General features: G+C 43.3%; 2 protein-coding genes across 6 annotated transcripts; both read right to left on the reverse strand.

The window, feature by feature from the left end:
• Nucleotides 1-647: 647 nt before the first annotated feature.
• On the reverse strand, nt 648-25,005 carry FAM173B (family with sequence similarity 173, member B). Of its 5 annotated transcripts, none has more exons than XR_001001650.1 (7): nt 24,967-25,005; nt 14,919-15,208; nt 12,696-12,898; nt 12,336-12,473; nt 11,040-11,090; nt 2,325-2,880; nt 648-1,407 (listed from the first exon to the last, which is right to left on the reverse strand). XR_001001650.1 is itself a non-coding variant. In XM_011940974.1 (6 exons), exons 1-5 carry the CDS (start codon nt 24,980-24,982, stop codon nt 2,855-2,857), a joined length of 477 nt encoding a protein of 158 aa, XP_011796364.1. In that variant the 5' UTR covers nt 24,983-24,999; the 3' UTR covers nt 648-1,407; nt 2,325-2,854. The 5 variants fall into 5 exon arrangements, 2 of the variants coding, with proteins under 2 accessions (XP_011796364.1, XP_011796363.1); XR_001001649.1 differs by lacking the exon at nt 12,696-12,898 and adding an exon at nt 19,879-19,945 and having other exon boundaries at nt 14,894-15,208; XM_011940974.1 differs by lacking the exon at nt 12,696-12,898 and having other exon boundaries at nt 12,380-12,473; nt 24,967-24,999.
• LOC105510975 (ferritin heavy chain-like) lies at nt 1,424-2,303 on the reverse strand. Its single transcript, XM_011940975.1, has 2 exons — nt 1,681-2,303; nt 1,424-1,561 (listed from the first exon to the last, which is right to left on the reverse strand). The coding sequence occupies exons 1-2, from the start codon at nt 2,134-2,136 to the stop codon at nt 1,493-1,495; spliced, it is 525 nt and encodes a 174-aa protein (XP_011796365.1). The 5' UTR covers nt 2,137-2,303; the 3' UTR covers nt 1,424-1,492.
• Nucleotides 25,006-25,021: the final 16 nt, after the last annotated feature.

Below are 25,021 nucleotides of genomic sequence, written 5' to 3' on the forward strand. Positions count from 1 at the left end.
CCTTCCCACAACACGTGGGAATTCAAGATGACATTTGGGTAGGGACACAGCCAAACCATATCAATGCCTCTATAAATCCACCAGGAACACTTCTAGAAAATGTCGAACACCTCCAAGGCCCCACAAAACCCTCCTCTACCCACATCTTCATGGCAAGGAGCTACCATGGATCCCCCTCCGAGTGTGCCCAGACCAGACCTCCAAGTGTGCCCAGGACTGGCTACAACGGAAGGCAACTGAGACACACAGAGCAAGAGCTGCCCTCCCACCAAAGCCACACGCCACAGAAAGAACTCATTCTTCATAAGGAAACTGGAGCTAGGGGAAAAGGGACAGACAGTAGCTGCCAAAAACCTGGCTGAAGTCCACAACATCCCATCCCCTCATCTCAGACTTACACAGGTGCTCTCTACACCTTCACACTGTTTATTTTTCAGAGAACTCCACACACACTAAGATTCACTCATTTATTTGTTTGCCTCTCCTTTCCAGAATAGGAATTCCATGAGGCCAGGGGCTTTGCGTGTCTGTCTATTCACTGTAGAATCTCAGAGCTTCTTCTACAGTAGACACTGAATACATATTTGTTGAATGAATGAATGAATGAATGTGTCCCCAGATGTTTCTCATTTAAATGAAAATTATCAAACTGACCATATTTTTGTAAGTTTAGTTAAAGATGTGACCATCTTACTTCATTACATCTCCATTAAAACAGTTTGGTACTTCAGTTACAGGTGTAGGACTGGGAGTTCAATTCTTCTCTGTGATAAGCACAAATGACTCAAGCTACCATTCAATATTCATTTTACAGACATATGAAGCTTGTCTACTCACATTCAAAGGTTTTCGTTAATTCATCTTTTATCTAAATCAGTCTTTTCTCATAAATGAGAAATATTAAATAAGTGGCAGCTCTCAAGAAATAAAAAAGTGACCAGCAGAAATAATCTGCAACTTCTGTGAATAAGCTTTTTCTCAGTGTCTAAAATAACAAACACCATTTATGGACCAAAGACTAGGCGTCATGAGTTTTAGAAATTGGTACCCAGTCCGCTGTTACATGTACCATTATCCCAATGGCAAACATACACAGAAAGCCAAGGCTCAGAGGCAGTAAGTCATAGGTTCAAGGCCTCTTGCTGATGACAAAACCGGAATCTGAACCCACGTCGGGCTTACATTTACACATACATGTATACAAATGTACATATATACAGCTTAGATTCAATGAAATACAGTAATCTAGTGGTGGAACAAATTATTTCTAATAAATGTTATAAAATATAAATGCCTCTCTGAATCCTTTAGAAAATTAATTTTGCCATGAAGTACAAACAGGAAAGAGATAAAACTTAAGTATGAACAAAGTTATAGGAGGCTGCAAACATTGGTAATATGCACTGTCTTTTTTTCGGGGGGAGGGTACCAAATTTCTTTATTTGAAGGAATGGTACAAATCAAAGAACTTAAGTGGATGTTTTGGTACAACTTATAGAAAAGGTAAAGGAAACCCCAACACGCATGCACTGCCTTGGTGACCAGGGAAGTGACCCCATGGCTACGGGGAAATGAGCCTGAGGCTTAGCTTTCATCATCACTGTCTCCCAGGGTGTGCTTGTCAAAGAGATACTCTGCCAAGTCAGATTCGGGTGCTCCCATCTTGCGCAAGTTGGTCACACGGTCACCCAATTCTTTGATGGCTTTCACCTGCTCATTCAGGTAATGTGTCTCAATGAAGTAACACAAATGGGGGTCATTTTTGTCCGTGGCCAGTTTGTGTAGTTCCAGTAGTGACCGATTCACATTTTTTTCCAAATGTAATGTCCACTCCATCGCATTCAGCCCGCTCTCCCAGTCGTCATAGTCTGGTTTCTTGATATCCTGAAGGAAGATTCGGCCACCTCGTTGGTTCTGCAGCTTCATCAGTTTCTCGGCATGTTCCCTTTTCTCATGAGATTGGTGAAGAAAGTATTTGGCAAAGTTCTTCAAAGTGATATCATCGCGGTCAAAGTAGTAACACATGGACAGGTAAACGTAGGAAGCGTAGAGCTCCAGGTTGATGTGGCGGTTGACGGCGGCCTCTGAGTCCTGGTGGTAGTTCTGGCGCACCTGCGAGGTGGACGCGGTCGTCATGACGGAGGCTAAGGACAGGCGGCGATGCTGGAGTGGCAGCAGGGGCCTTGGGGCGGTCGGAGGGCACGGTGAAGAGGTGACGGAGGGCTGGCTATGGGCGGCCGGCAGGGATGGGGGACAAGCGCCGGGTTCCGTCCAAGCACTGTTGAAGCAGGAAACCCTGACCACACTCGGCGAAGAACGTCTGCACTGTCTTTAAAAATCATTTCTCCTTATTGAGGCATTAGGCCATATTGTTTATGATGTGAAGAGCTGTTGGCATCTTTCCTGCCCATAACCACGACCATCACTTATTCATCTTTTTATGCATCCAGGTGCATGAAAAGGCAGTAAGTACATTTTTTAAGAAAATAGCATCAAAAGCAGATTTTAAATCTACCTGTTTTTCTTCTGTTTGTTTTCTCCAACGGTTAAGGAAAGTAATAGTAATTTCTCATTCCAAACTAGACAATTACGCTCCTTTCTAAGGACACAGCTGTAAGTCTCTACAAGATCGGGGAAGACTACAACATTTCAGAAAAGCATTCTCAGTAAAGTTTATGCTTGAATGGGCGGCTGGAAATGCATCGATGTTCAGGGCCTCTTTTCACGGCCTCTAAACGTGCTCGCGTCATATGCCCACACTGTGTCTATCCCCTCCCCAGTGACATGGTCTGGAGTCCAGTGTGGGAAGGGAAACCGGCAAGCAATGACTCGTGCATCATCATCAAGTTCAAGTTCAAGTTTCTTCTCCAACTGCAGCATCTGTGGGGAGTAACAGCTATTATTTTAGTGAGCAGTGAGTCAGAGGAAATAATTCCAAAATTTCTTCTGTACTTAAGAGTCCCTGAAAATACCCGAGCAAATATTACTACTTGTTAAAAAGAGCACTCTGGGACACAAACACATGAACAAACAATCCACTAAAATACAGAAGACACACTGACAGCAGTTGTAAGAACATCTTCTAGTATTAATTATAAAATGTGCCATTTTTAGCAGATGTCTATCATAGATTTATAGTTTTCTCAATAAAATCAAGATGTGGCAGCAATTATAAGAAGCAGTAGTTTTAAATAATTTACTTTAATACTTTGTCTCATATATTTAAGACATTATTTTTCTACTTTTTTTAAGAGATGGGGGTCTTGCTATGTTGTCCAGGCTGGTCTCAAACTCCTGGGCTCAAGCAATCTGCCCACCTCAGCCTCCCAAAGTGCTGGGATTACAGGCGTGAGCCACTGTGCCTACATTTTTCCACATTTTTAACATCTCTGAAATCAGGACACATCACACGACACTGTCTCAGAATTGTAATTCGCAATTTTTTTGTTTCTCAAAAGCAATGGTGCATCCTAAAATCAAGATCCACAGTCAATGAAATGTAGTATAGTTAGACCACGAAAAAACATACACAATTCTACCAACGGGAAATACCACGAAATATTTCATAATTTTTTTAAATGTACCCATAATGTACTAATAATGGATTTCTTAAGAGTTAGCCTAACTTATACCACTGTTGTACCTTTTTCTTATCAATCTACCAATAAAGAAAGAGTTTTTATTATTCGCTAAAAGTACTGATATTTTAATTACATCAATAAATTAACAACTACTTAAAAATTTATCTGCAGGTCCTAAATACATATTACCACCTTCACATCCTAAAAATACTTTTTTTTCTACTTTCTTCTTTTAACTTGTTATTTTGGGATAATTTCAAACTTCCAGAAAAGTTGCAATAACAGAACAAAGAAGAACAAAGAACTCCTGTATACCTATACCCAGGTTCAATAACTTTTTTTTTTTGAGACAAGGTCTATCACCCAGGCTGGACTGCATTGGTGTGATCTTGGCTCAATGCAACCTCCGCCTCCTGGACTCAGACCATCCTCCCACCTCAACCTCCTAATTTTGTAGAGATGGGGTTTTGCCATGTTGCCTGGGCTGGTCCTCAACTCATGAGCTCAAGCCATCTGCCAGCCTCAGCCTGTCGAAGTGTTGGGACTACAGGCGTGAGCCACTGCACCTGGCCTGTGGGTTTACCAATTTTCAACATTTTGTCACATTTGTTCTCTTCCTCTCTCTTTGAACATTTTTTTCTTAAACCATTGCAGAAAAGGTTGCACATAATATGCTCCTTTACTCCCTTAATACTTCAGTGTGTATTTTCTAAGAAAAATATTTTCATATATAATCCCAGCACAGTTATCTTCAGGAAATTTAACATTGTATTCCAATATAATAATTCCAAATAACACTGCAATTCTGTCATTGTCTCAGTAATGTTCTGTATAACATTTCCCAAAGGTATGATCCTGTCCAGGATCACTTTTGCATTTGGCCATAGCATTCCTTTGGTCTCCTTAGAGGGAAAACAGCTCCTCAGTCTTTTTTTTTTTTTTTTTTTTTGAGACGGGGTCTCACTCTGTCGCCCAGGCTGGAGTGCAGTGGCCGGATCTCAGCTCACTGCAAGCTCCGCCTCCCAGGTTTACGCCATTCTCCCGCCTCAGCCTCCGGAGTAGCTGGGACTACAGGTGCCCGCCACCTCGCCCGGCTAGTTTTTTGTATTTTTTTAGTAGAGACGGGGTTTCACCGTGTTAGCCAGGATGGTCTCGATCTCCTGACCTCGTGATCCACCCGTCTCGGCCTCCCAAAGTGCTGGGATGCTCCTCAGTCTTTCTTCGGTTTCTGTGACAATAACATTCTTCAGTTACTGGACCGAGCAGCCCTGGCGGTGGGTCCTCTGATGTATGCTCATGAGCAGTGTAGTGTGTGGTCTTTGGCAACACCCCATCTGCGAGGCTGTGAACTTAGCAGGGCTCTACAGACACCCAGGAGGCCCTGCTGCTCTTGATGATGGCATCAATCACACAGTGAAGGTGGAATCCAGTGTCTCCACTGTGCAGCTGCTATTTTTCCTTTTACAATGAGTAGTTTGTGAGGAGATGCTTTGGGCTGATGTAAATCCTGTTACTCATCAGACAGTCCCGACACTTGAAATAGCACTCACGGACAATTCTGGCATGAATCAATCTGCTAATTCTGTCCTTTCTTCTCGATGTACAATTGGCACTCTACCATAAGGAAGGGCTTTCCCCTCACCTGCTCTGCCTCTCTCTCTCCTTATCTACCAATCTGCTGTAAGGACAAACACCTATATTCTTATTTCATTTGATGGGTTATAATCCATTACTGTCCTTGTGTATCTGAATGCTCGAATTGTCCTAATGTGGCCACTGGGAGGCTCTTGCCGCTGGCTTCTCTGTCCTTTGGACATGCTGTTATCAAATACTGTGAGCACTTCCTTACATTCTGGCTCAATAAAATGTTCCTGGCTTTCGTATCTTCCTTCCACAGCCCTGATTCAGCCTTTTTCTCAAAGATTCCTGATTCCTCTTAGTGAGAAGTGATATTTAGAAAACAAGATCTAAGCAAAAATTACTCCTCTAAAAATAAACAGATTAAATCAGATGAAATTGATAGGGCTTCTATGATGGTTTTAGTCCTGACCTAAATCTTATACAAGTGCTTAGAAAAACTCTTCTACACGACCTATGGCTGGAATGAGCCAAATTCTAATTCTTCATCAGAATCAATGCCAAGATAATACAGAATAAATTCCATTAAGGATGGAGGAATTTCTATTCTTTCAACAGCCAAGAAAGTTTTGTTCCTTGAGGGAAAAATTAAATAAGCAAAGAATGAAACAATATGTGTTTTTCCAAAATATCAGAGATTTCTTATGGTAATTTTGTTCATAAAAAAGATAATTGTAAACTTATTCATGATGCTATTATTCTTTCCTCTTTTATAGTTTCTTTTATTTCCAAATGATTGTCATATGCTAAGTCAAGATAAACCTAAAAATGAAAGGAGCTATTTCCATCATAAGAAATTAACTGACTAAATTACACATAAATATGCAACGAATCTGGTGCTTGATATCATACACAAAGAGAAGCCGTGATGTGTCATGTCTGCCTAATGGAATTCAAAATTATTCCTACAATTATAGGCTTCAAAGTGACATGAACTCATCCTAATTACATCTACAAAACTTTAAACATAGTTCTCAAAGGTGTAAGATAACCTAGCCCTGCCATACACACACACCTCGCCTCCTAGGAACCCCAGTTTCACTCGACCACCAGGGTAACTCACTCCTGGCACATCCTCCTCCCCAAGCTCCCCTCTCCGAGTCCTACTGGTTGCCCCTCATTTCACAGACTTCTAATGCCAGGGTCCAGAGCTCAGGTCTTCAACAGCTCATCCTCGTGCTCCCCAGGGAATCTCAGCTACTCCCAGGCTTCATCTGTGCTGATACCCAACAAACGTACATCTCCAGCCCGTTCTCTGACCCGAACCCCAGACTCCTTCTCACCCACCACTGCCAGCCTGATGTCATGCACACCCAAACATCACATGCACGTGCTGACTTTCCCAGCCAGCTCCGCTTGCACCTTCCCCAGCATAGTTCAAGGCAACCCCAAGCGTGTGGCAGGATGGCCCAGTGGTCTAAGGTGCTAGACACAAGCTTCCACTTCCCAAGGCAACTCCAAACTTCCAGTAACTTGGGCCAACACCCTGGGGCTACCTGTGACCCCACCTTTGTCTCTCTCCCCATGTTAGATCTGCCAGCTAGTACTATGGATTCTATCTTCACAATGCACACAGAATTTGATGCTTCTCACCAGTTACTCCATGGCCTGGACATCTGCAAGAGTTTATAACCTGTCTCCCAGCTGGTACCCACCCCTGCCTCCACATGGCAGCCCGTGACCCTTCTCCAGCCCAGTCAGCCCTGCATGTATTCCTCTCTGCTCACTCAAGGCTTCCGTCCTTCCAAGGGCTGGTGTCCTTCCCATCCTGCTTCCTCTCTGACCTCTCCACGCACACTCATGCCACACCTGCCTGCTTGCCATACTGCCCCCAACCCTGTCCCAGGCGCTTTTCCCTGCAAGGCCCCTCCCTAACCTCAAAGGTCACCTTTGCAGGGATCCTGTCCCTGCCCCACCCCGCCCTTGCTTTGCTCCACAGCACTTTTACTTTTGCTGTATGATGCATCTTCTACAGGCGTCTCATGTAGTATCTGCTCTCCCCACTAGCATATGAGCACCTGGGGCAGGCGTGTTTTCTCTCATACTCACTGAAATATTCCAAGTGATTAGAACAGGGCTTGCTATAGTGGCCACGCTTGTCAAATGAACAAAGGAAGGAAGGAAGAAAAAGTTATTCAGCTATGAGTTATTTTTCTTTATTAGAACATAATAATATTTTTGTTCATCAATTCATAAAAGCCAAGCAAGGTGGTTCATGCCTGTAATCCCATCACTTTGGGAGTCTGCAGCAGGAGGAATGCTTGAGCCCAGGAGTTCGAGACCAGCCTGGGCAACATAGCGAGACTCCGTCCCTAAAAAATCTAAAACAAATAGCTGGACATGGTGGCACACACCTGTATTCCCAGTGACTTGGCAGGCTGAGACAGGTGATCGCTTGAGTCGAGGAGGCTGGGGCTGCAGTAAGCCAAGATCACACATGACAGCACTACAGCCCGGGCAACAGAGCGAGACTCTGTCTCAAAAAAAAAACAGAAAAAAAATTCATAACAGAATTTGTAACTAAAATCAAATTAGTCATTCTTTGAAGTTATGAAAGTAGATAGATTTCAAGGAAAAGTATAAATACTGGTTACACTCAGACCACATTCATTCATTCAACGACCGTTTACCAAGCAATGCCTGTGCCAGTGCTGCAGTGCTGGAGGCCTGGGCCAGCTAGAAGAGGACAGGCCTGCTCCCTACCCCTGAGCTGATGGTGCAGCGCACACAGCAAGCACTGTCGAAGCCTTCAGACAAAGAAATGCACAATAACCCACCTAAGGACAGGGCAACAAGATACTATGTGAGTGCAAAGCAGGCCACTGGAGCTCGCCTCATTGGCATCAAGGACTGCCTTGCAGAAGCCAGGCGCGGTGGCTCACGCCTGTAATCCCAGCACTTTGGGAGGCTGAGGTGGGTGGATCATGAGATCAGGAGATCGAGATCATCCTGGCTAACATGGTGAAACCCCGTCTCTACTAAAAAAATACAAAACATTAGCTGGGCGTGGTAGCATGCGCCTGTAGTCCCAATTACTCAGGAGGCGAAGGCAGGAGAATGGCGTGAACCTGGGAGGCGGAGCTTGCAGTGAGCTGAGATGCGCCACTGCACTCAAGCCTAGCCGACAGAGCGAGATTCTGCAGTCTCAAAACAAAACAAAACTGCCTTGCAGAGGAAAAGACAGCTGGCCCATAAGTGGTCAGTGCTATTCACCAACGAAGTCCAGAGCCAGCAGGACCACAGTCAGAGGGAAGGGCACAGCCCCAGGCTCTGGGAAGAGCAGCAATGGTGAGGTCCAGGGGTCCAAGAGAAGGATAGAGGACTGGTACAGACAGCTGAGGGCAGCATGGCCCAAGGGAAGCTGAAAGGGGGCGAGGGCCACTGCACGCCAGCCTCAGGGCCACAGTGTTTGGGCCTTATCCCTAAAAACAGCAAGAAGTCACAGAAGGGTTTTCACGAGAACAAGATTGATCTGCTCTGCACTTTGAAAAGATGCTCTTGGTGCATAAGCTCATGTTAAACGTGGATGTTTACAACCCCAGGGCTGGCTTGACCAGATCCAAATGGGATTCCTGCCCCTTTTCAGTTAGATACATACTTGGGTGGAACTGCTACAGCACCTCTGATTTTGAGCTACAACTGCACAGAGCTGTCAGGGATCATCAGTCTGGTATCAGAAACAGGGGTGAGGGTTTACAGCCCCAGGGATTCCTGGCTCTGGGCCTCCCCAAGGCTCCCCTGGCTCTCTGAGTATCTACCTGGGCATCAGCTGCCATGGGAACATCTCATGGCACGCTGGCTTTGTGGAGTCACCCAGCCGCAGCTGGCCATGGTTCACTGGCACAGCACACGCCCCGCCCCCTCATGGCCTCTGCTGAGACACAGCTTAATGAAGGTTGAAAGTGGGGCCCTCCACACACAAAACTCCCCCTTCCAAACCAACAGAAGTCATCCCGGCCTCCACACCCCTGACCGACCCACCAGCATGGAGACGGCGAGCTGGCCAAATCTCTGTTATGACAGGGAACGTGGACACTTTGTGTCTTTCAGCTGCTCCCCTTTTTCCTGGGGAATAGTGAAATGCTACATGTTCCTTATTTCAGATTCCTCTACATCCAGAAGAATGGACATTAATCACAAAAGTATTCATAAATAATAAGACTCTTATTTCCCCTGACTGAACAGCTCCAAAAAGTGAGTCAGTCTACTTCAAACATGGTAAGAAGCACCCGGAGTCGGCTCCACAGGTCCTGGACTGACCGTGACTACCAAAGGCCACTGCTGCCCCCCGCTGGGACAAGTAACCCTGGTTTCATCCTCCTGCCTCTCCACACAGCACGGAATTTCCAGTAAATGCTAACATTCTATCTTTATAAAGCACGGATTCAAATTAAAGTTACTTGTCTCCAAAAAGCTAACACATTCCATTTTAGAAGTAAAGCCCAAACATCACAGGTAATAAATCACCACCAAAATTACATATCAATCTATGATCCCAATCAGTTTTCTTAAAAATGACCAGGGAGTGTGCCCTTCTACCTCATTTCACTTCTATAAGAAAAGGCTGGATACTAAAGTTTGGTCTTAATTTTAGGCATAATGAGAATTATAAATGTATAGGATACTGTCACTTTCAAGAATATTTTACAAGACTGGGCACAACCAACGGCTCATAACTGTAATCCTAGTACTTTGGGAGGCCGAGGCAGGCAGATCACTTGAGGTCAGGAATTCAAGACCAGCCTGGCCAACATGGCAAAACCCCACCTCTACTAAAAATAAAAAAAATTAGCTGGGCATGATGGCAAGTGCCTGTAGTCCCAGCTACTCAGCAGGCTGATGCAGGAGAATTGCTTGAACCAGGGAGGTAGAGGTGGCAGTGAGCCGAGATCATGCCACTGCACTCCAGCCTGGGCAACAGAGCAAGACCCTGGCTCAAAAAAAAAAGAGTATTTTACAAAAGCATTTCTAAATTATATTTTAAAATTAAAGAATATGGCATTGTACTGAAGGTCTTAGTAGTACAAATACATTTCTCAAGCACTGAAATGTCTTATACAAAAATGCAGGTATTAATAAAAAAACAAAAAAAAAGTAAATTGTCTTTTTAAAAAATTAAAACCCTATCAGCTATATTGCAGCATTTTAGCAAACATCCAATTCTGCCAATTTTATTATGGCTACAATGGTAGACTTTGAAAAGTGAAAAGGGATTTCCTTCCATGGTCTGTGCACCAGCAATACAGTAAAAGCTTCCCACCATGACCATCTTTCCAAAGGCTAAGGAGGGCCATTTTCAGTGCAATACTGTGGCATTTTCACTTCTGAAAGTACATAATCAAAGTTCAATATGCCATTCTTTAGCAAATCAGTAAACTGAGGTAAACTGAAACTACTCAATGCTCATCCACCCAGAAAATTATCTTCCTGCCAAATGGGAGGAATGATCAATTCAGCAGGAACATCCCATTAACTTTCCAGAGCGACTTCAGCCAAGTGGAAGTGAGTGGCTGTGAAAACTGCAAACTACATTAGACACGGGGACCTCAGAAAGCAGCTTCCAAACTGGAATGTTTAAGGCTTAGGTAAATCATTGAGAATTTCATCTGAAGCCAAAGTTTAAAAGTATGACTGATTAAACTTTTATGATTAAACTTCTAAGACTCTGAATTATTTTATTAAATCAATGAACTGAAATCCAGTGTTCCCTAAAATCTCTGGGAGGCCATCACGATGACACGGGTGAGTGGTGGTGTTGCGGCTGGAAGGGCCTTCAACATCATCTAACCCCAAAGAGAGAGCAGAAAAGTGCGTACTCACCATCTGAGGCACACCGAAAATAACAACGTTCGAGTACTGCGAAAAAGTAACCTGAACAAGGTGGGAAAACAATCGGTAGATTAAATGCAAAAAGCCAAATGTTAAGCTTAACTTGTTTCACAGAAATGGGTACCAGTTTTCCGTTTTACCAAATGGTGGGTTTTGACAAATTCCTAAAAAGAGCGGCCCTCCTTAAGATTTCACAAGGAAAAGAATAATACATTCATGCTCTCATTCATTTTAATTCAATCCATTACAGTTTTCCAAACGCTTCCCTGTAAGTCATCCCATCTCATCCTCAGGGTGACTCCATGCAGGGCGCGCCCCAGTGGTCATGTGTCAGACAGCTAGTGACCACACTGTGACCCCACTGTGACCAGCTGGTGGCACCAGGGCCACATGTTCCTGCACCAGTCCACTCTACACCAAACCAGCTTCACCAGAACGCAAGAGACTTCAGAACCATCTAGGGTTTTTTTGTTGGTGTTGAACCATCCTTAAAATTTGAGTCCCCCTCCTCTTCTCTAAAATACTATGTAAAAAAAGTGCAATAAAATGGTCTTTAGTTGAAAAACTGGGGGGAAATGTGCTTTGCCAGTTAAAATTCTTATTGCCCAATAAAAGTCTTATTTACTCTATAGAGAGATCGTTTATGCACATATGGCATAAAAAAACAATGCAAGCAAAACTCAAGTGAATTTTTGTAAGCTACTGATGACAATATTACAATGGAAAATTCTTATTTAAGAAAAAGCATTTTATGGAACATTCCTAAAGCAAAATTACAGGGCATTTTTAGAGTCTTTAGAGTACAAATAAATTTGGAAGTATCTTATACTTTATGAGGATAAGAAATAACCATGACAGCATGATTCTCTAGCACCCATCTCTGTGTCTCTCTAAATATACGAATATGCATACACACACACACACACACACACACACACAGGCACACAGGCACACAAATGGAAAAGTCTAATATTTATCAATAATAATTTACAGGATTTCCAAATGAGATGAAAAATCTGATTATTTTGTAAGAAACAGAAATTAGAACATACTAATGTAGTAAACAAATTCTTGGAATTCACAAGACCTATACATAAAAACTTTAAGCTTCTCTCTAAAAGAGACTACTTGTAAAATGTATCAATTTTACACATTTCATTATGCCAAGATATTCACTTGGATTTTAATTATTTTTCTTTTAATACATTTTTCAGTTCTCAGTCATACTAATTTTGAATAATAGGATTTCCCTTGGATTTCTCTAGGGCCATTCTCTGCCTTACATACCTTCCACAAATCCGAAATATAAAATTTGGCAGAACCATGCACACCTTCTCGCCAAGCGCGGTATCTGGAGTACCAAACTAGCCATGGGTTTAATTCATAACCAACTGCTGTGAACCCTTCCTTTGCAGCCGCTATGACCTGTGGAGAGAGGCAGGATTTATTCAAAATATGAAGAAAAAATGAACATATATGGTCAAACAATATGAATATTTCCTATCGATGGTTTAAACATCTAATCAAAAAGTGCCTCCTGTGACTAAGACATCATTTAAAAATGTGTCTCTAAAGTGATACAGCTTTGTGGACAAGGGAATAGTCAACCTATATAACTTAGTTTTCTTGATTGGTTAAAGATTTCACCTCAAGTATCAGAATAGACATTCAGGTCCACTTTGAACACCTCCACAATTGATTCTAGGTCAGCCAACCCCTGGGGAGGTTGAACAAAACATTGCCGAAAATCCACTACATCTCTCCATCAGTGGGCTAGCACAGCCGCAGTGAAATGAATGTGTCGAGGAGGATGATTTTGTGAACAAGTAATAATATGCAATAAAAATAACCTGTCAATGTAAATCTGCAATTAGTGACATATTTCCTTTGTAGTTAATGACTATTCACTCAAAACTGAAAACAGGTAAAATAAAATGAAATTAATCTGAATAAAGTCAACTGTGGAATCCCACCAGCCTCTGGAGAGTGGGAGGGACGTGGGGCAGTCCTGGGTTCTCTCTGCCGGTCCTGTCCTGCCCCATTCTTCAAGGGAGTATCCCTTGACTCAGCTGTTCCACCTAAGAGAGTTCCCAAGTAACTACAGTGCTACAAGAAAACATTTTCTCAGAAACCACAAAGATACCGTTCAAATACATAAAGCATTCAAATATGGATTTTAAAACTTTCTCTTTGATTTCTTGATATGGTTTGCCTCTGTGTCCCCACCCAAATCTCATCTTGAATTCCCATGTGTTGTGGGAGGGACCTGGCAGGAGGTAACTGAATCATGGGGGCAGGTCTTTCCCATGCTATTGTCATGATAGTGAGTAAGTCTCACAAGATCTGGTTTTATAACGGGGAGTTTCCCTGCACAAGCTCTCTCCTTGCTTGCCACCATCCATGTAAGACATGACTTGCTCCTCCTTGCCTTTCACCTTCCACCATGATTGTGAGGTCTCCCCAGCCATGTTAAACTGTAAGTCCAACCAACCTCTTTCTTTTGTAAACTGCCCAGTCTCGGGTATGTCTTTATCAGCAGCATGAAAACAGACCAATACTTTTTTTTTTTTTGAGACGGAGTCTCGCTCGGTTGCCCAGGCTGGAGTGCAGTGGCCAGATCTCAGCTCACTGCAAGCTCCGCCTCCCGGCTTAAAGCGATTCTACTGCCTCAGCCTCCTTAGCAGCTGGGGTTACAGGCGTGCGCTACCACACCTGGCTAATTTTTGTATTTTTAGTAGAGTAGGGGTTTCACCATGTTGGTCAGGCTGGTCTTGAACTCCTGACCTCATGATCCGCCCATCTCAGCCTCCCAAAGTGCTGGGACTACAGGCATGAGCCACCGCACCTGGCCATTAGCACATTTCTTAGAAACAAATAGTGGCTCCCAGAGGGTGAGGGGAGGAGGGGAATAGAAAGTTATTATTTAATTGGGGCAGAGTTTCAGTTTTGCAAGATGAAAAGAGTTCTGGAGATGGGTGGTGGTGACGGTGGCCCGGCAACGTGAATGTGCTTCCCACCCTGAACCGTACACCTGCACACGGTTAACATGGTAAACACTACGGTATGTGTATCTTAACACGATTTTAAAAGTAAAAAAAAAAAATTAAATTAAAAATATCTTAACTTTCTAACCTCCTCCTGAATATTCTAGCTCAGAATCACGAAATCAGTCTCTATGTCTGTAGGAGCTGGTGAAAGGTGAGAGTCCTGCTGGCCTTCACACTAAATGCTTCCATAGCACCAGCCTTTCCCACCGCTGCTGGAACTTTTCAGCTCATCACCGGGATAAGGCTAAGGATGGTGCTACCCTGCCCACAGAGGAACCTGCTCTGAGACATCCACTTGCCCGTCAGTGGCCTTTTGTCTTTATTTATAGGTGCCCAACTGGGGCCAAGGGAGAGAAGTTCGCTAAAAAAGTCTGATCTTCGGCTTAGTGCGGGTTACTCACTGGCTGTTTCTTATTTTAACTCTATATTACCCCATAGGAATTATTACTTATACAGGGATAAATACAGACAAATGTAGAAGCAAACAACTATGGCGTTGTTTGCATGATTTAACATATTTCTTCTCATTACGCCACCTCTGTCGGCCCAAGTATTTAACAGACAATTTAATAATTACCAGTTAACTGTCCTTTTTCCCCTGGCATATCAATAGCGCACTTCCTCCTTTAAGAACAAATTAAATCTGGGAAAAATGAATTCCAAACATGCTGGTAGTTTAATAGTTTGGTCAAACACACACAAAATGAAATGAGCACTCTTTCGAGCTGTCAGATTTAGTAAGTCTTTGTGTAAGCCTTACTAAATGTAAAGCAGAAATTTTAAGTTCTCGTTCCAAACCTTAAAATCTTTTAGCAGAACTCACAATGCGTCCGTCGCCACTACCGATGTCTACAAGGGATCCTCTTCTGCATCGCAACATTTTCACAACATTTTCAATCTGCTTCGTAGTTGCAGGTACAAACGGCAAACAGACTTTTCGAAGGGCTGGCGTTATAAACGGTGTGGCTACAGTATACACAGCCACCAGGGTCCCACTCACAAGCCCAGTAAGTAAGAACCCCCAGTTGCTTTTCTGCAAACTGTTGGCTTCAAAACTTGCAGGTAGAACATGTCTTGACTGACTTTCTTCTGTAAGTGTTTCTAGCGGTATACCTAGAATGAAAGCAAGCAGAAAAGACACACATAGCACCCAATCTGAAATCCAAGAGAGTATTTTTTTTCTACAATTCTCATTGACAAATAAACTCATGCTTTTTAAAGGATAACTCAACTGAATACAAGCTAAATGCCAAGTGTAGGATCCCACAATAAATCCTATTAAGATATTTTGGAGAACATTATTCAATACCACGAGAAGACTAAAATCTTTTCTTTCCAACATATTGATTTTTTGTGTGTCTAGGAGTCATCCTTAGAAAACAATGTACTCAAACTTATCAAGTAATTTATTAATTTAATATCCATTAGTACAAGTTTTAATCATGCACTACATATTTTTATGTTCTGAACTAACGAAGCCTCATAAACAAAGAAGCATAAAGTTGTCTAATTATTACCCAATTTCAAGTAGAATTAAAGGATTCCACATCAAATTTGGTCTGGCATCTACAATCCAGTTTTACCAATACAATTTTAAAGTAATAGAAGACAAAAATCAGGTTTTGCCAAATATCTCAAATAAGTATGGTAATAAAGAGACTTTTACAGCAGATCCAAAAAGAATAAAAAATAAGATCATTTTAGTACTATCACAAACATAAAATAATGCAGACCCCAATCACTGATTACAAAGAAATGAATGGTACCTTAAATATTCTCTTGAGATTTGTCCTTCAAAATGCATTTAAATGGGATCTCAGGGTTTTGAAATTAATATTGACTTGAAATTGATTGTAAAATTGATTAACGAGGAGCACAGTACAGGAGGTAAAAGCAGGACTCCTCCAGAGCCAGCCAAAGTTAGGATCCCAGCTCTGCCACCTCACTAATGAGGGGACCCTGAATCCCTTGTCCTTGGTGAACCTGTTTTCTCATCTGTAAAGTGGGGATATTGTGAGGATGAAATGAGTGGATGGAGGTAAAGCACTTAGAACAGAGTTGAATGCAATTGCCTATAACTGCCGTAAGAAGATGCCACAAAAATAATGGCTTAAAATAACACCATTTACGGCCAGGCGCAGTGGCTCACGCCTGTAATCTCAGCACTTTGGGAGGCCAAGGTGGGCCCCCCAAAATACAAAATTAGCCAGGCGTGGTGGTGCATGCCTGTAATCCCAGCTACTTGGGAGGCTGAGGCAGGAGAATCGCTTGAGCCCAGGAAGCAGAGGTTGCAATGAGCCGAGATTGCACTATCGCACTCCAGCCTGGGCAACAAGAGTGAAACTCCATCTTAAAAAAAAAGAGAAGAAAAGGAAATCACCATTATCACACAGTTCTGGAGGTCAGTCTGAAATGAATTGGCAGGCCTGCGTTCCTTCTGGGGGCCCTCGGGCAGGTTTTCTTGTCTCTTCCTGCTTCCAGAGGCTGCCCACATTCCGAGGCTCTTGACCCGACATCACTCCAATCTCTGCTTCCGTCCTGACATCACCTTCTCTCACATGCCTGGCTCCCTCTTAATTTATAGGAACCCTCGTGGTAACACTGGGCCCACATAAATAATCCAAAATAATCTCCCATCTCAAGCCCATTGATTACATCTGTACAGGTGCAAGAATCAGAATGTGGACATTCCTGGAGAGGACACTATTCTTCCCACCACATCCATGAACTATGGCAATCTATTCCGGTGCAGTACAAATTTGAACCCAAGACACACAGCTGGCACAGAGCAGTGGGTCACCCTCAGGGCAGCCAGCCAATCGCCAGCATCCCCCACTCAGCGCAGCTTTGTTCTTGATTCCCGAAGCCCCTTAAAATGAGTTGTAAAACTGATTTCATAGTGGAAAACCAACTGGGTCAGGGGAGAGGGCAGTGGGAGGAAGAATGCTACTAGTGCTAATGCTAGTGACGGTGGTAAAGAAAATTAACTTTAAGAAGGTGATGGCATCTGATAGAAAGCAAAAGCTTTAAATAATTTCAGTTATAATTTTGGCATTTTATGGAGGAACTTACAGGCATACACGTTGGAGATATTTAGTTCCAGACCACTGCAATAAAGTAGATATTGCAATAAAGCAAGTTACACAAATATTTTTGGTTTCCCACTGCATATAAAAGTTATATTTACACTATACTGGAGCCTATTAAGTGTGCAAGAGCACTGTTCAAAAAACAATGTATGTAACTTAATTTTAAAATCCTTCATTGCTTGACATTTTGGTCTGATTTATCTTCAAAAAAATTGTTTAATTTTTAAAAAATAGTTTATTGCTAGGAAATGCTAATGATCATCTGAGCCTTCAGTGAGTCAAAATCTTTTCATGGGCGTAGGCTCTGGCCTTGGCGTTAACGGCTGCTCACTGATGAAGGTGGTGGCTGCCGAACGTTGGGGTGGTTGCGGCAATTTTTAAAAATAAGACAACAATGAAGTCTGCTGCATTGATAGGCTCTTTCCTTCACGAAAGATCGCTCTGTGGCACGTGATGCTGTTTGATAGCATTTTACCCACAGCAGAACTTCCTTCAAACTTGGAGTCAATTTTCTCAAACTCTGCCACTACTTTACCAACTAAGTTCATAACATATTCTAAATTTTTTGTCATCGTTTCAACAATGTTTACAGCATCCTCACCAGTAGTAGATTCCATCTCAAAAAACAACTTCCCTTGCTCATCTATCAAAAGTAACTCCTCATCACCGCTATTTTATCATGGGGTTGCAGCAATTCAGTCTCATCTTCAGGCTCCACTTCTAATTCTCTTGCTATTTCGACCACATCTGCAGTTACTTCCTCCACTTAAGTCTCAAAGTCATCCATAAGGACTGAAATCAACTTCTTCCAATCTCTTATTAATGTTGATACTTTGACCTCCTCCCATGGATCATGAATGTTATTAATGGCATATAGAATGGTGAATCCTTCCCTGAAGGTTTTGAATTGACTTTGCCCAGATCCATCAGTGTGATCACTATCTATGGCACCTCTAGCCTTATGAAATGTATTTCTTAAATACAAGACTTAAAAGTCAAAATTACCCCCTCGATCCTCGGGCTACAAAATGAATGCTGTGTTGACAGGCATGAAAACAATATTCGTGTGCTTGTACATGGCCACCAGAGCTCTTGAGTAGTAATTAGGTGCAGTATCAATGAGTAGTAATATTTTGAAAGGAATCCTTTTTCTGATCAGTAGGTTTCAACAGTGGGCTTAAAATATTCAAAAATCATGCTGTAAAGAAAGGTGCTGTCATCCAGGCTTTGTTGTTCCATTTACAGAGCAAGGCAGAGTAGATTTGGCATCATTCCTAAGGGCTCTATGATTTTCAGAATGGCCAGTGAGCACTGGCTTCAACTTAGTCACCAGCTGCATTCACCCCTAACAAGAGAGTCAGCTTATTCTTTGAAGCTTTGAAACCAGGTATTGATTTCCCTCTAGCTTCCAACAGAAGGTTGTTTCATCCATATTGAAAATCTGTTGGCCAGGTGCAGTGGCTGAGGCCTGTAATCTCAACACTTTGGGAGGCTGAGGCAGGCGGATCACAAGGTCAGGAGCTCAAGACCAGCCTGACCAACACGGTGAAACCCTGTCTCTGCTAAAAATACAAAAATTAGCCGGGCATGGTGGTGCATGCCTGTAATCCCAGCTACTCGGGAGGCTGAGGCAGGAGAATCATTTGAACCCGGGAGGCAGAGGTTGCACTGAGCCAATATCAGGCCACTGCACTCCAGCCTGGGTGACAGAGTGAGACTCCGTCTCAAAAGAAAAAAAAAGAAAAGAAAAAAAAGAAAATCTGTTTAGTGCAGCAACCGTCATTAACAATCTTAGCTAGATCTTCTAGATAACTCGCTGCAGCTTCTCCATCAGCACTTGCTGCTTCACCTCGCATTTTTATGCTCAGGAGATGGCGGCTCTTTCCTTAAACCTAATGAACCTACCGCTGTTAGCTTCAAACTTTTCTTCTGCACCTTCCTCACTTCTCTCAGCCTTCAGAGAACTGAAGCAGTTAGGGCCTTGCTCTAGATTAGGCTTTAGCTTAAGGATATGCTGTGGCTGGTTTGATTTTCTATCCAGAACACTCAAACTTTCTCCATATCAGCAATAAAGCTTTTTCACTTTCTTATCATTTGCGTGTTCACTGGAGTAGCACTTTTAATCTCCTTCAAGAACTTTTTCTTTGCATTCACAACTTGGCTGTTTGATGCCAGAGGTTTAATTTTCAATCTATTTCAGTTTTCTTCACTATTTCATGCCTTCTTCACTAAGCTTAATAATTTCTAGCTTTTGATTTAAAGTGGGAGAAGTGTGACTCATTCACTTGAACACTTGGAGCCCACTGTAGGGTTATTAATCAGCCTAATTCAATGTTGCTGTGTCTCAGGAAATAGGAGGGCCCAAGGAGACGGAGAGAGATGGAGGAATGGCCAGTGCAGCAGTAGGAACACACACACATTCATCAATTAAGTACACTCTTATTTGGGCATGGTTTGTGGAGCCCCAAAATATTTACAATAGAAACATCAAAAATCCGTGACCATAGATCACCATAATAGATAAAAAAAATAGCGGAAAATTTGAAATATTGCAAGAATTACTAAAATGTGAGAGACAAAAAGTGAGCACGATGCTGTTGAAAAAATGGTGCCAACAGACTTGCTCCGTGTAGAGCTGCATAAACATTCCATTTGTAAGAAGCACACTACTGAATGGGACGTGTTGGTTCACACCTGTAATCTCAGCTACTCAGGACGCTGAGGCCAGAAGATCACTTGAGCCCGGGAGTTTGAGACCAGCCTGGGCAATAATAGCAAAATCCTATCTCTAACAACAACAAAAAAGAGCATTATCTGCAAAGTGCAATAAAAGAAGGTATGCCTCTACTTGCTAAAATGGTAGTCACGCATTTAATTATTTAAGAAAAGTTGGCCAGGCACAGTGGTTCATACATATAATCCCAGCACTTTGGAAGGCCGAGGTAGGAGGGCTGCTTGAGGCCAGGAGTTCAAGACCAGCCAGGGCAATACAGCAAGACCCCATCTCTACAAAAAATAAATCAGCCACGTGTGGTGGCATGCACTTGCATTCCCAGCTTCTTGGGAGGCTGAAACAGGAGGATCACTTAGGCCCAGGAGGCTGAGGCTGCAGTGAGCCATGATCATACCACTACATTCCAGCCTGGACGACTGAGCAATACCCTGGTATTAAAAAAAAAAAAAAAAAAAGAAAAGAAAAGAAAGAAAAGTCAAGGCACATTTGTCACGCCGTCTATAAAGAAATTATCCTGTGGACATTCCAATTGTACAGTACAGCAGTTAAGAGGATTTGGGTCACACAGTTCTGGAGTCTCAGAACTTAACTAGTTGTTTAACACAAGGTAAGTTGTTACTAAGGCATGGTTTTCTCCTCAGTGAAATTTAGAAATAATTTGTTTAAACACGATTCAAAATTGGCCAGACACAGCGGCTCATGCATGTAATCCCAGCACTTTGGGAGGCTGAGGTGGGTGGATCACCTGAGCTCAGGAGTTCAAGACCAGCCTGCACAACATGCCAATACCTCATCTCTACCAAAACTACAAAAAATTAGCCAGGCCTTGTGGTGCACGCCTGTGGTCCCTGCTACTCGGGAGGCTGAGGTTGGAGGATTTCTTCAGCCTGGGAGGTGGAGGTTGCACTGAGCCGCGATCGGGCTACCGTACTCCAACCTGGATGACAGAGTGAGACCTCATCTCAAAAAAAAAAAAAAACAAGATTTTGCAATAATACTATCCTCCCAGGATTCTTGGAACAGGTAAATAATGTATACAAAGCATTTAGCATAAGCCTAAGAGGCTAAGTAATGACTATTAATTGCTATTATTATTCTCAATACTATCATTTGCAGGGAGGGGTCCGATTTTTAACAGCTTTGAGATATAATTCATATACATACAATTTGCCCGCTTAAAGTACACAATTTAATGTTTTTTATATTCAGATATATGCAACCAACACTACAGTCAATTTTTGAACATTTTCATTACCTCAAGAGGAAATCCCTTATCCTTTAGCTACCACTCCCGCATCCACCCTCTATCCCCCAGCCCTAAGCAACCCTTCATCTACTTTTTGTCTCAACAATCCCCTCTTCTGGGGCCCGGTAAAGTGGCTCCCGCCTGTAATCCCAGCACTTTGGGAGGCCGAGGTGGGCAGATCACTTGAGGTCAGGAGTTCAAGACCAGCCTGGCCAATGTCGTGAAACAACATCTCCACTAAAAATACAAAAAAAAAAAAATTAGCCAGGCATGGTGGTGCACACCTGTAATCCCAACTACTTGGGAGCCTGGGGCAAGAGAATTGCTTGAACCAGGGAGGCAGAGGTTACAGTGAACCGAGGAGCCAAGATCACACCACTGCACTCCAGCCTGGGAGACAGAGCAAGGCTCTGTTTCAGAAAAAAAAAGAATCTCCTATTCTGGACTTAAAGGAATGGAATTGTACAGTGTGTGGATTTCTGCAACGGACTGTTTTCACTTAGCATGTCTTCAAGATTCATCCATGTTGCAACTTGTATCAGTTGTTTATTTCTTTTTATGGCTTAATAATATTCCATTGTATGGATATGCCATATTTTTGTTTATGCATTTGTTCACCAAGTTTATTAAACAAACACAAGTCAGATGACCCAAATTTAATTTCACCTGTGTAGATATGTACCTTTCAATTCAACCAGCAAAAGACACAATAAAAAGTTCCTGTTTTTCACAGCCTCCCATCTAGGCAGATGACAGGTGGAGTCCAGGACAGGCAGACACATGTCAGGTTGTGAGAAATGCTATAGCACAAACAAAACGATACAGGCATACAAGAGAGGTGGAGAAAAAGACTGATTCCAATAGGACCAGTAAGGTGTTGGCGAGAGAATATTTGAGCTGGAGCCAAAAGCAGCAAGCCTTGGAACCAAGGTGTGGAAGGCAGGGAAAGCCTTTCTGGAGCACAGAATGAGAGAGAAACAGGAAGGCAGGCCTCTGAATGCCAGGCTCAATGTGTATTTTATTCTATGCGCACTGTGATGAAACTTTTTGAGCAAAGTCACTATAATATTGTGTTTTTAAGAAAGGCAACACAGGGGCAATGAGTCTCTTGATGAAATTGTTCTATTTTCTGTCCCAAGTTTTCATGCCTGCAAGTCTTGCAATGTCACAAACATTTGCATGGGGAAATCAAGATGCATACCCACTGCTGGAGCTCTGGAAGAAGTTACTATGTACGTCCAATCTAGGAGTACATCCAAAATAGGACTACATTGTTAGCTCCACTCCGCAAAAACAATTCATTGCTTTCTGAGATGGAGTCTCACTCTGTCATCCAGGCCGGAGTGCAGTAGCACAATCACAGCTCACCACAGCCTTGACCTCTCGGGGTCAAGCAATCCTCCCACTTCAGCCTCCCAAGTAGCTGGGACTACAGGCACATGCCACCACACCCAACTAATTTTTCAATTTTTTTTTTAAAGACAAGGTCTCCCTATGTTGCCCAAGCTGGTCTCAAACTCCTGAGCTCAAGCAATTCTCTCGCCTCAGCCTCCCAAAGTGCCTCCATGCCAGGCCCTGTATTGATTCTTACCAGTGGAAATCAGGCCCTGAATATTCAAAACTAAAATCAAGACTGTTTCAACAAATCCTGATAATGGAACGTGTTCAGACTCCCAGACTATCCAATACACATAAATGGCAAGAACTTTCTGTCAGGTGTTCTTTGGAACAAGGAGCCATTCTATTAAATAACGGCGGCAGTGGCCACTGGCTACTTTCTTTGAGCACTTAGTAGGAGTCCATCCTTGAAAATCAAACACAGGATGAGGTTAACTTCTACTGTGTCCAGGCCCTGCTTGCTTATTGACTTCTAATATTGATTGAAAACTTCAATTTTCAGTGGCAGATTTGGATCAGCTGAAGCTAGAGGCAGTGACAGATGTACAATAAGGTACCCAAGGTTCTTACCCAAGTTCCAGCCAAAAGAAAAAGGTCACGAAGAGAGAAGGAGCCTGTCTGGAATAGTAACCAGCCACATGTCTAAAGCGGGCTTATATCGGAATGTCACAACTTGTAAGGACTGTTCACTGTGTATTTGTATATGCATACTTGTTTAATAACTACAACATATGTTATGTCCCTTTAGCGTATATTCTTATGTCCTTACAAAGCCTTTCTTATACTAGTCTAATGTCATTTGTGTCCTTTTGACATACATGAGCTACTGATACTAGGAAAAATCCCCTCTCGCTCCCCAGTGTTTTGACAGGAAATAAACTACAGAGGATGACATAAGACATTCTATTTTTCACAACAATCGAATGAGCCAAATGAATTGCAGAAGCCACCATTTTTAATGAGGAAACACTGAACTGGCAAAGCTAACGTGAAATAAGACCTGTCTTTGAAGACATCTAGCGCATAAGTATGCCAAGCATTAAGAGTTAACTGATCACCAACCTTCCCATGACAAAGTCAGTCCTCCCTGTTTTGTTTTAGAGACAGAATCCCGCTCTGTTGCCCACGATGGAGTGCAGTGGTGGATTACAGCTCACTGTAAACTGAACTCTTGGGCTCCACCCATCCTCCTGCCTCAGCCCCCAGAGTAGGTGGGAACACAGGGGCCAAGTCAGTTCTTGACTTTCAGGCCAGGGTCAAATGTTATAGTGCATGTATTCATTTCAACCTTTACTGAGTACCTAATAAAGTCTGGGAATAATACAACTTTATTAGCTAAGTCCCTGCCTATGGCATCAGCGGAGAAGCAAGGCTGGAACCCCTCAACAAATAAACCTAAACCTATCAAATATTAAGTCATGATCTTGGAGGGTGCAGGGGAAGGCAGCATAAGAGATTCAGAGGACAGCTGCGGTTACCTAGATCTTTCTGAGGCAGCATAATACAGGGCTTAAGAGTGGGACCCACCGGGCACTGCAGTGGCTCATGCCCAGCACTTCGGAAGACCTAGACTGGCACATCACTTGAGGTCAGGAGTTCGAGACCAGCCTGGCCACTATGGCAAAACGCCATCTGTACTAAAAATACAAAAGTTAGCAAGTTTGGTGACCTGTGCCTGTAGTCCCAGCTGCCTAAGAGGCTGAGGCACGAGAATCGCTTACACCCGGGAAACGGAGGCTGCAGTGAGCCGAGACCGCGCCACTGCACTCCAGCCTGGGCTACAGTCTTGTCTCCAAAAAAAAGAGTGTGGCACCCATTGCATCGGGCTCTGCAACTCTGTTTCTTACTAGCTGTATAACCGTGGCAAGTTACCGGGCCATTTGTGCAAAATGTTAATTTATTTACCAACACTTAAACACAGCTTGCTAAGGGCCAGGCACCGTTCTCCTTGAATCTCACAGCAGCCCTGTAAGGTAGGCACTACTGTTACCACCGTCACTTTGCAGACAGGGAAACCGAGGGACAAAGAAGTTAAGGGATTTCCCCAAAGCCACAGCTAGAAGAGCGGCAGAACTGCGATTCCAATCCATCAGTGTGCCTCCACTATCCCTATTCCTTAACATCGTGCTAAAGGCTGAGTCACTTGCCCTAAGGAGCCCACAATAGTCTCTAGCAGAGAGGAACTAGCACCGGGAAACGCGCCCGCCGCCAACGATCCCCAGAACCGGCGCAGGCACGGCGCGGCGGCCACGAGCTCTGGGCACCAAACGCCAGGCTGGAGGCCAGGGAAGCCGCCCGCCCGGCCACCGGCTCGACAGTGGAGACCTCAGCTGACCGCGAGCCCCCAGCCCGCCCGCACCCCTTCTCCCGCCCGCAGGAGCCCGCTACGCCTTTTCCGCCTCACCTCCTCCTCCCTCCATCGCGAGATTTCCAAGTGGTTTTTGGGGGTTGGGGGGGCG

The sequence above is a fragment of the Colobus angolensis genome, unplaced genomic scaffold (genome assembly GCF_000951035.1).
Source record: "Colobus angolensis palliatus isolate OR3802 unplaced genomic scaffold, Cang.pa_1.0 Scaffold196, whole genome shotgun sequence".
Lineage (NCBI taxonomy): Eukaryota > Metazoa > Chordata > Mammalia > Primates > Cercopithecidae > Colobus > Colobus angolensis.

Bases quoted from the DNA above. Each gene is read 5' to 3' on its own strand.
- FAM173B (XM_011940973.1), bottom strand. The intron at 12,474-14,918 runs GTGAGTTCTGCT...CTCTCTCCACAG, and splicing joins GTAGTGGCGACGGACGCATT to GTCATAGCGGCTGCAAAGGA.
- LOC105510975 (XM_011940975.1), bottom strand. From the start codon at position 2,136: ATGACGACCGCGTCCACCTCGCAGGTGCGCCAGAACTACCACCAGGAC. The intron at 1,562-1,680 runs GTGACCAACTTG...ATTTCCCCGTAG, and splicing joins TCAAAGAATTGGGTGACCGT to CCATGGGGTCACTTCCCTGG.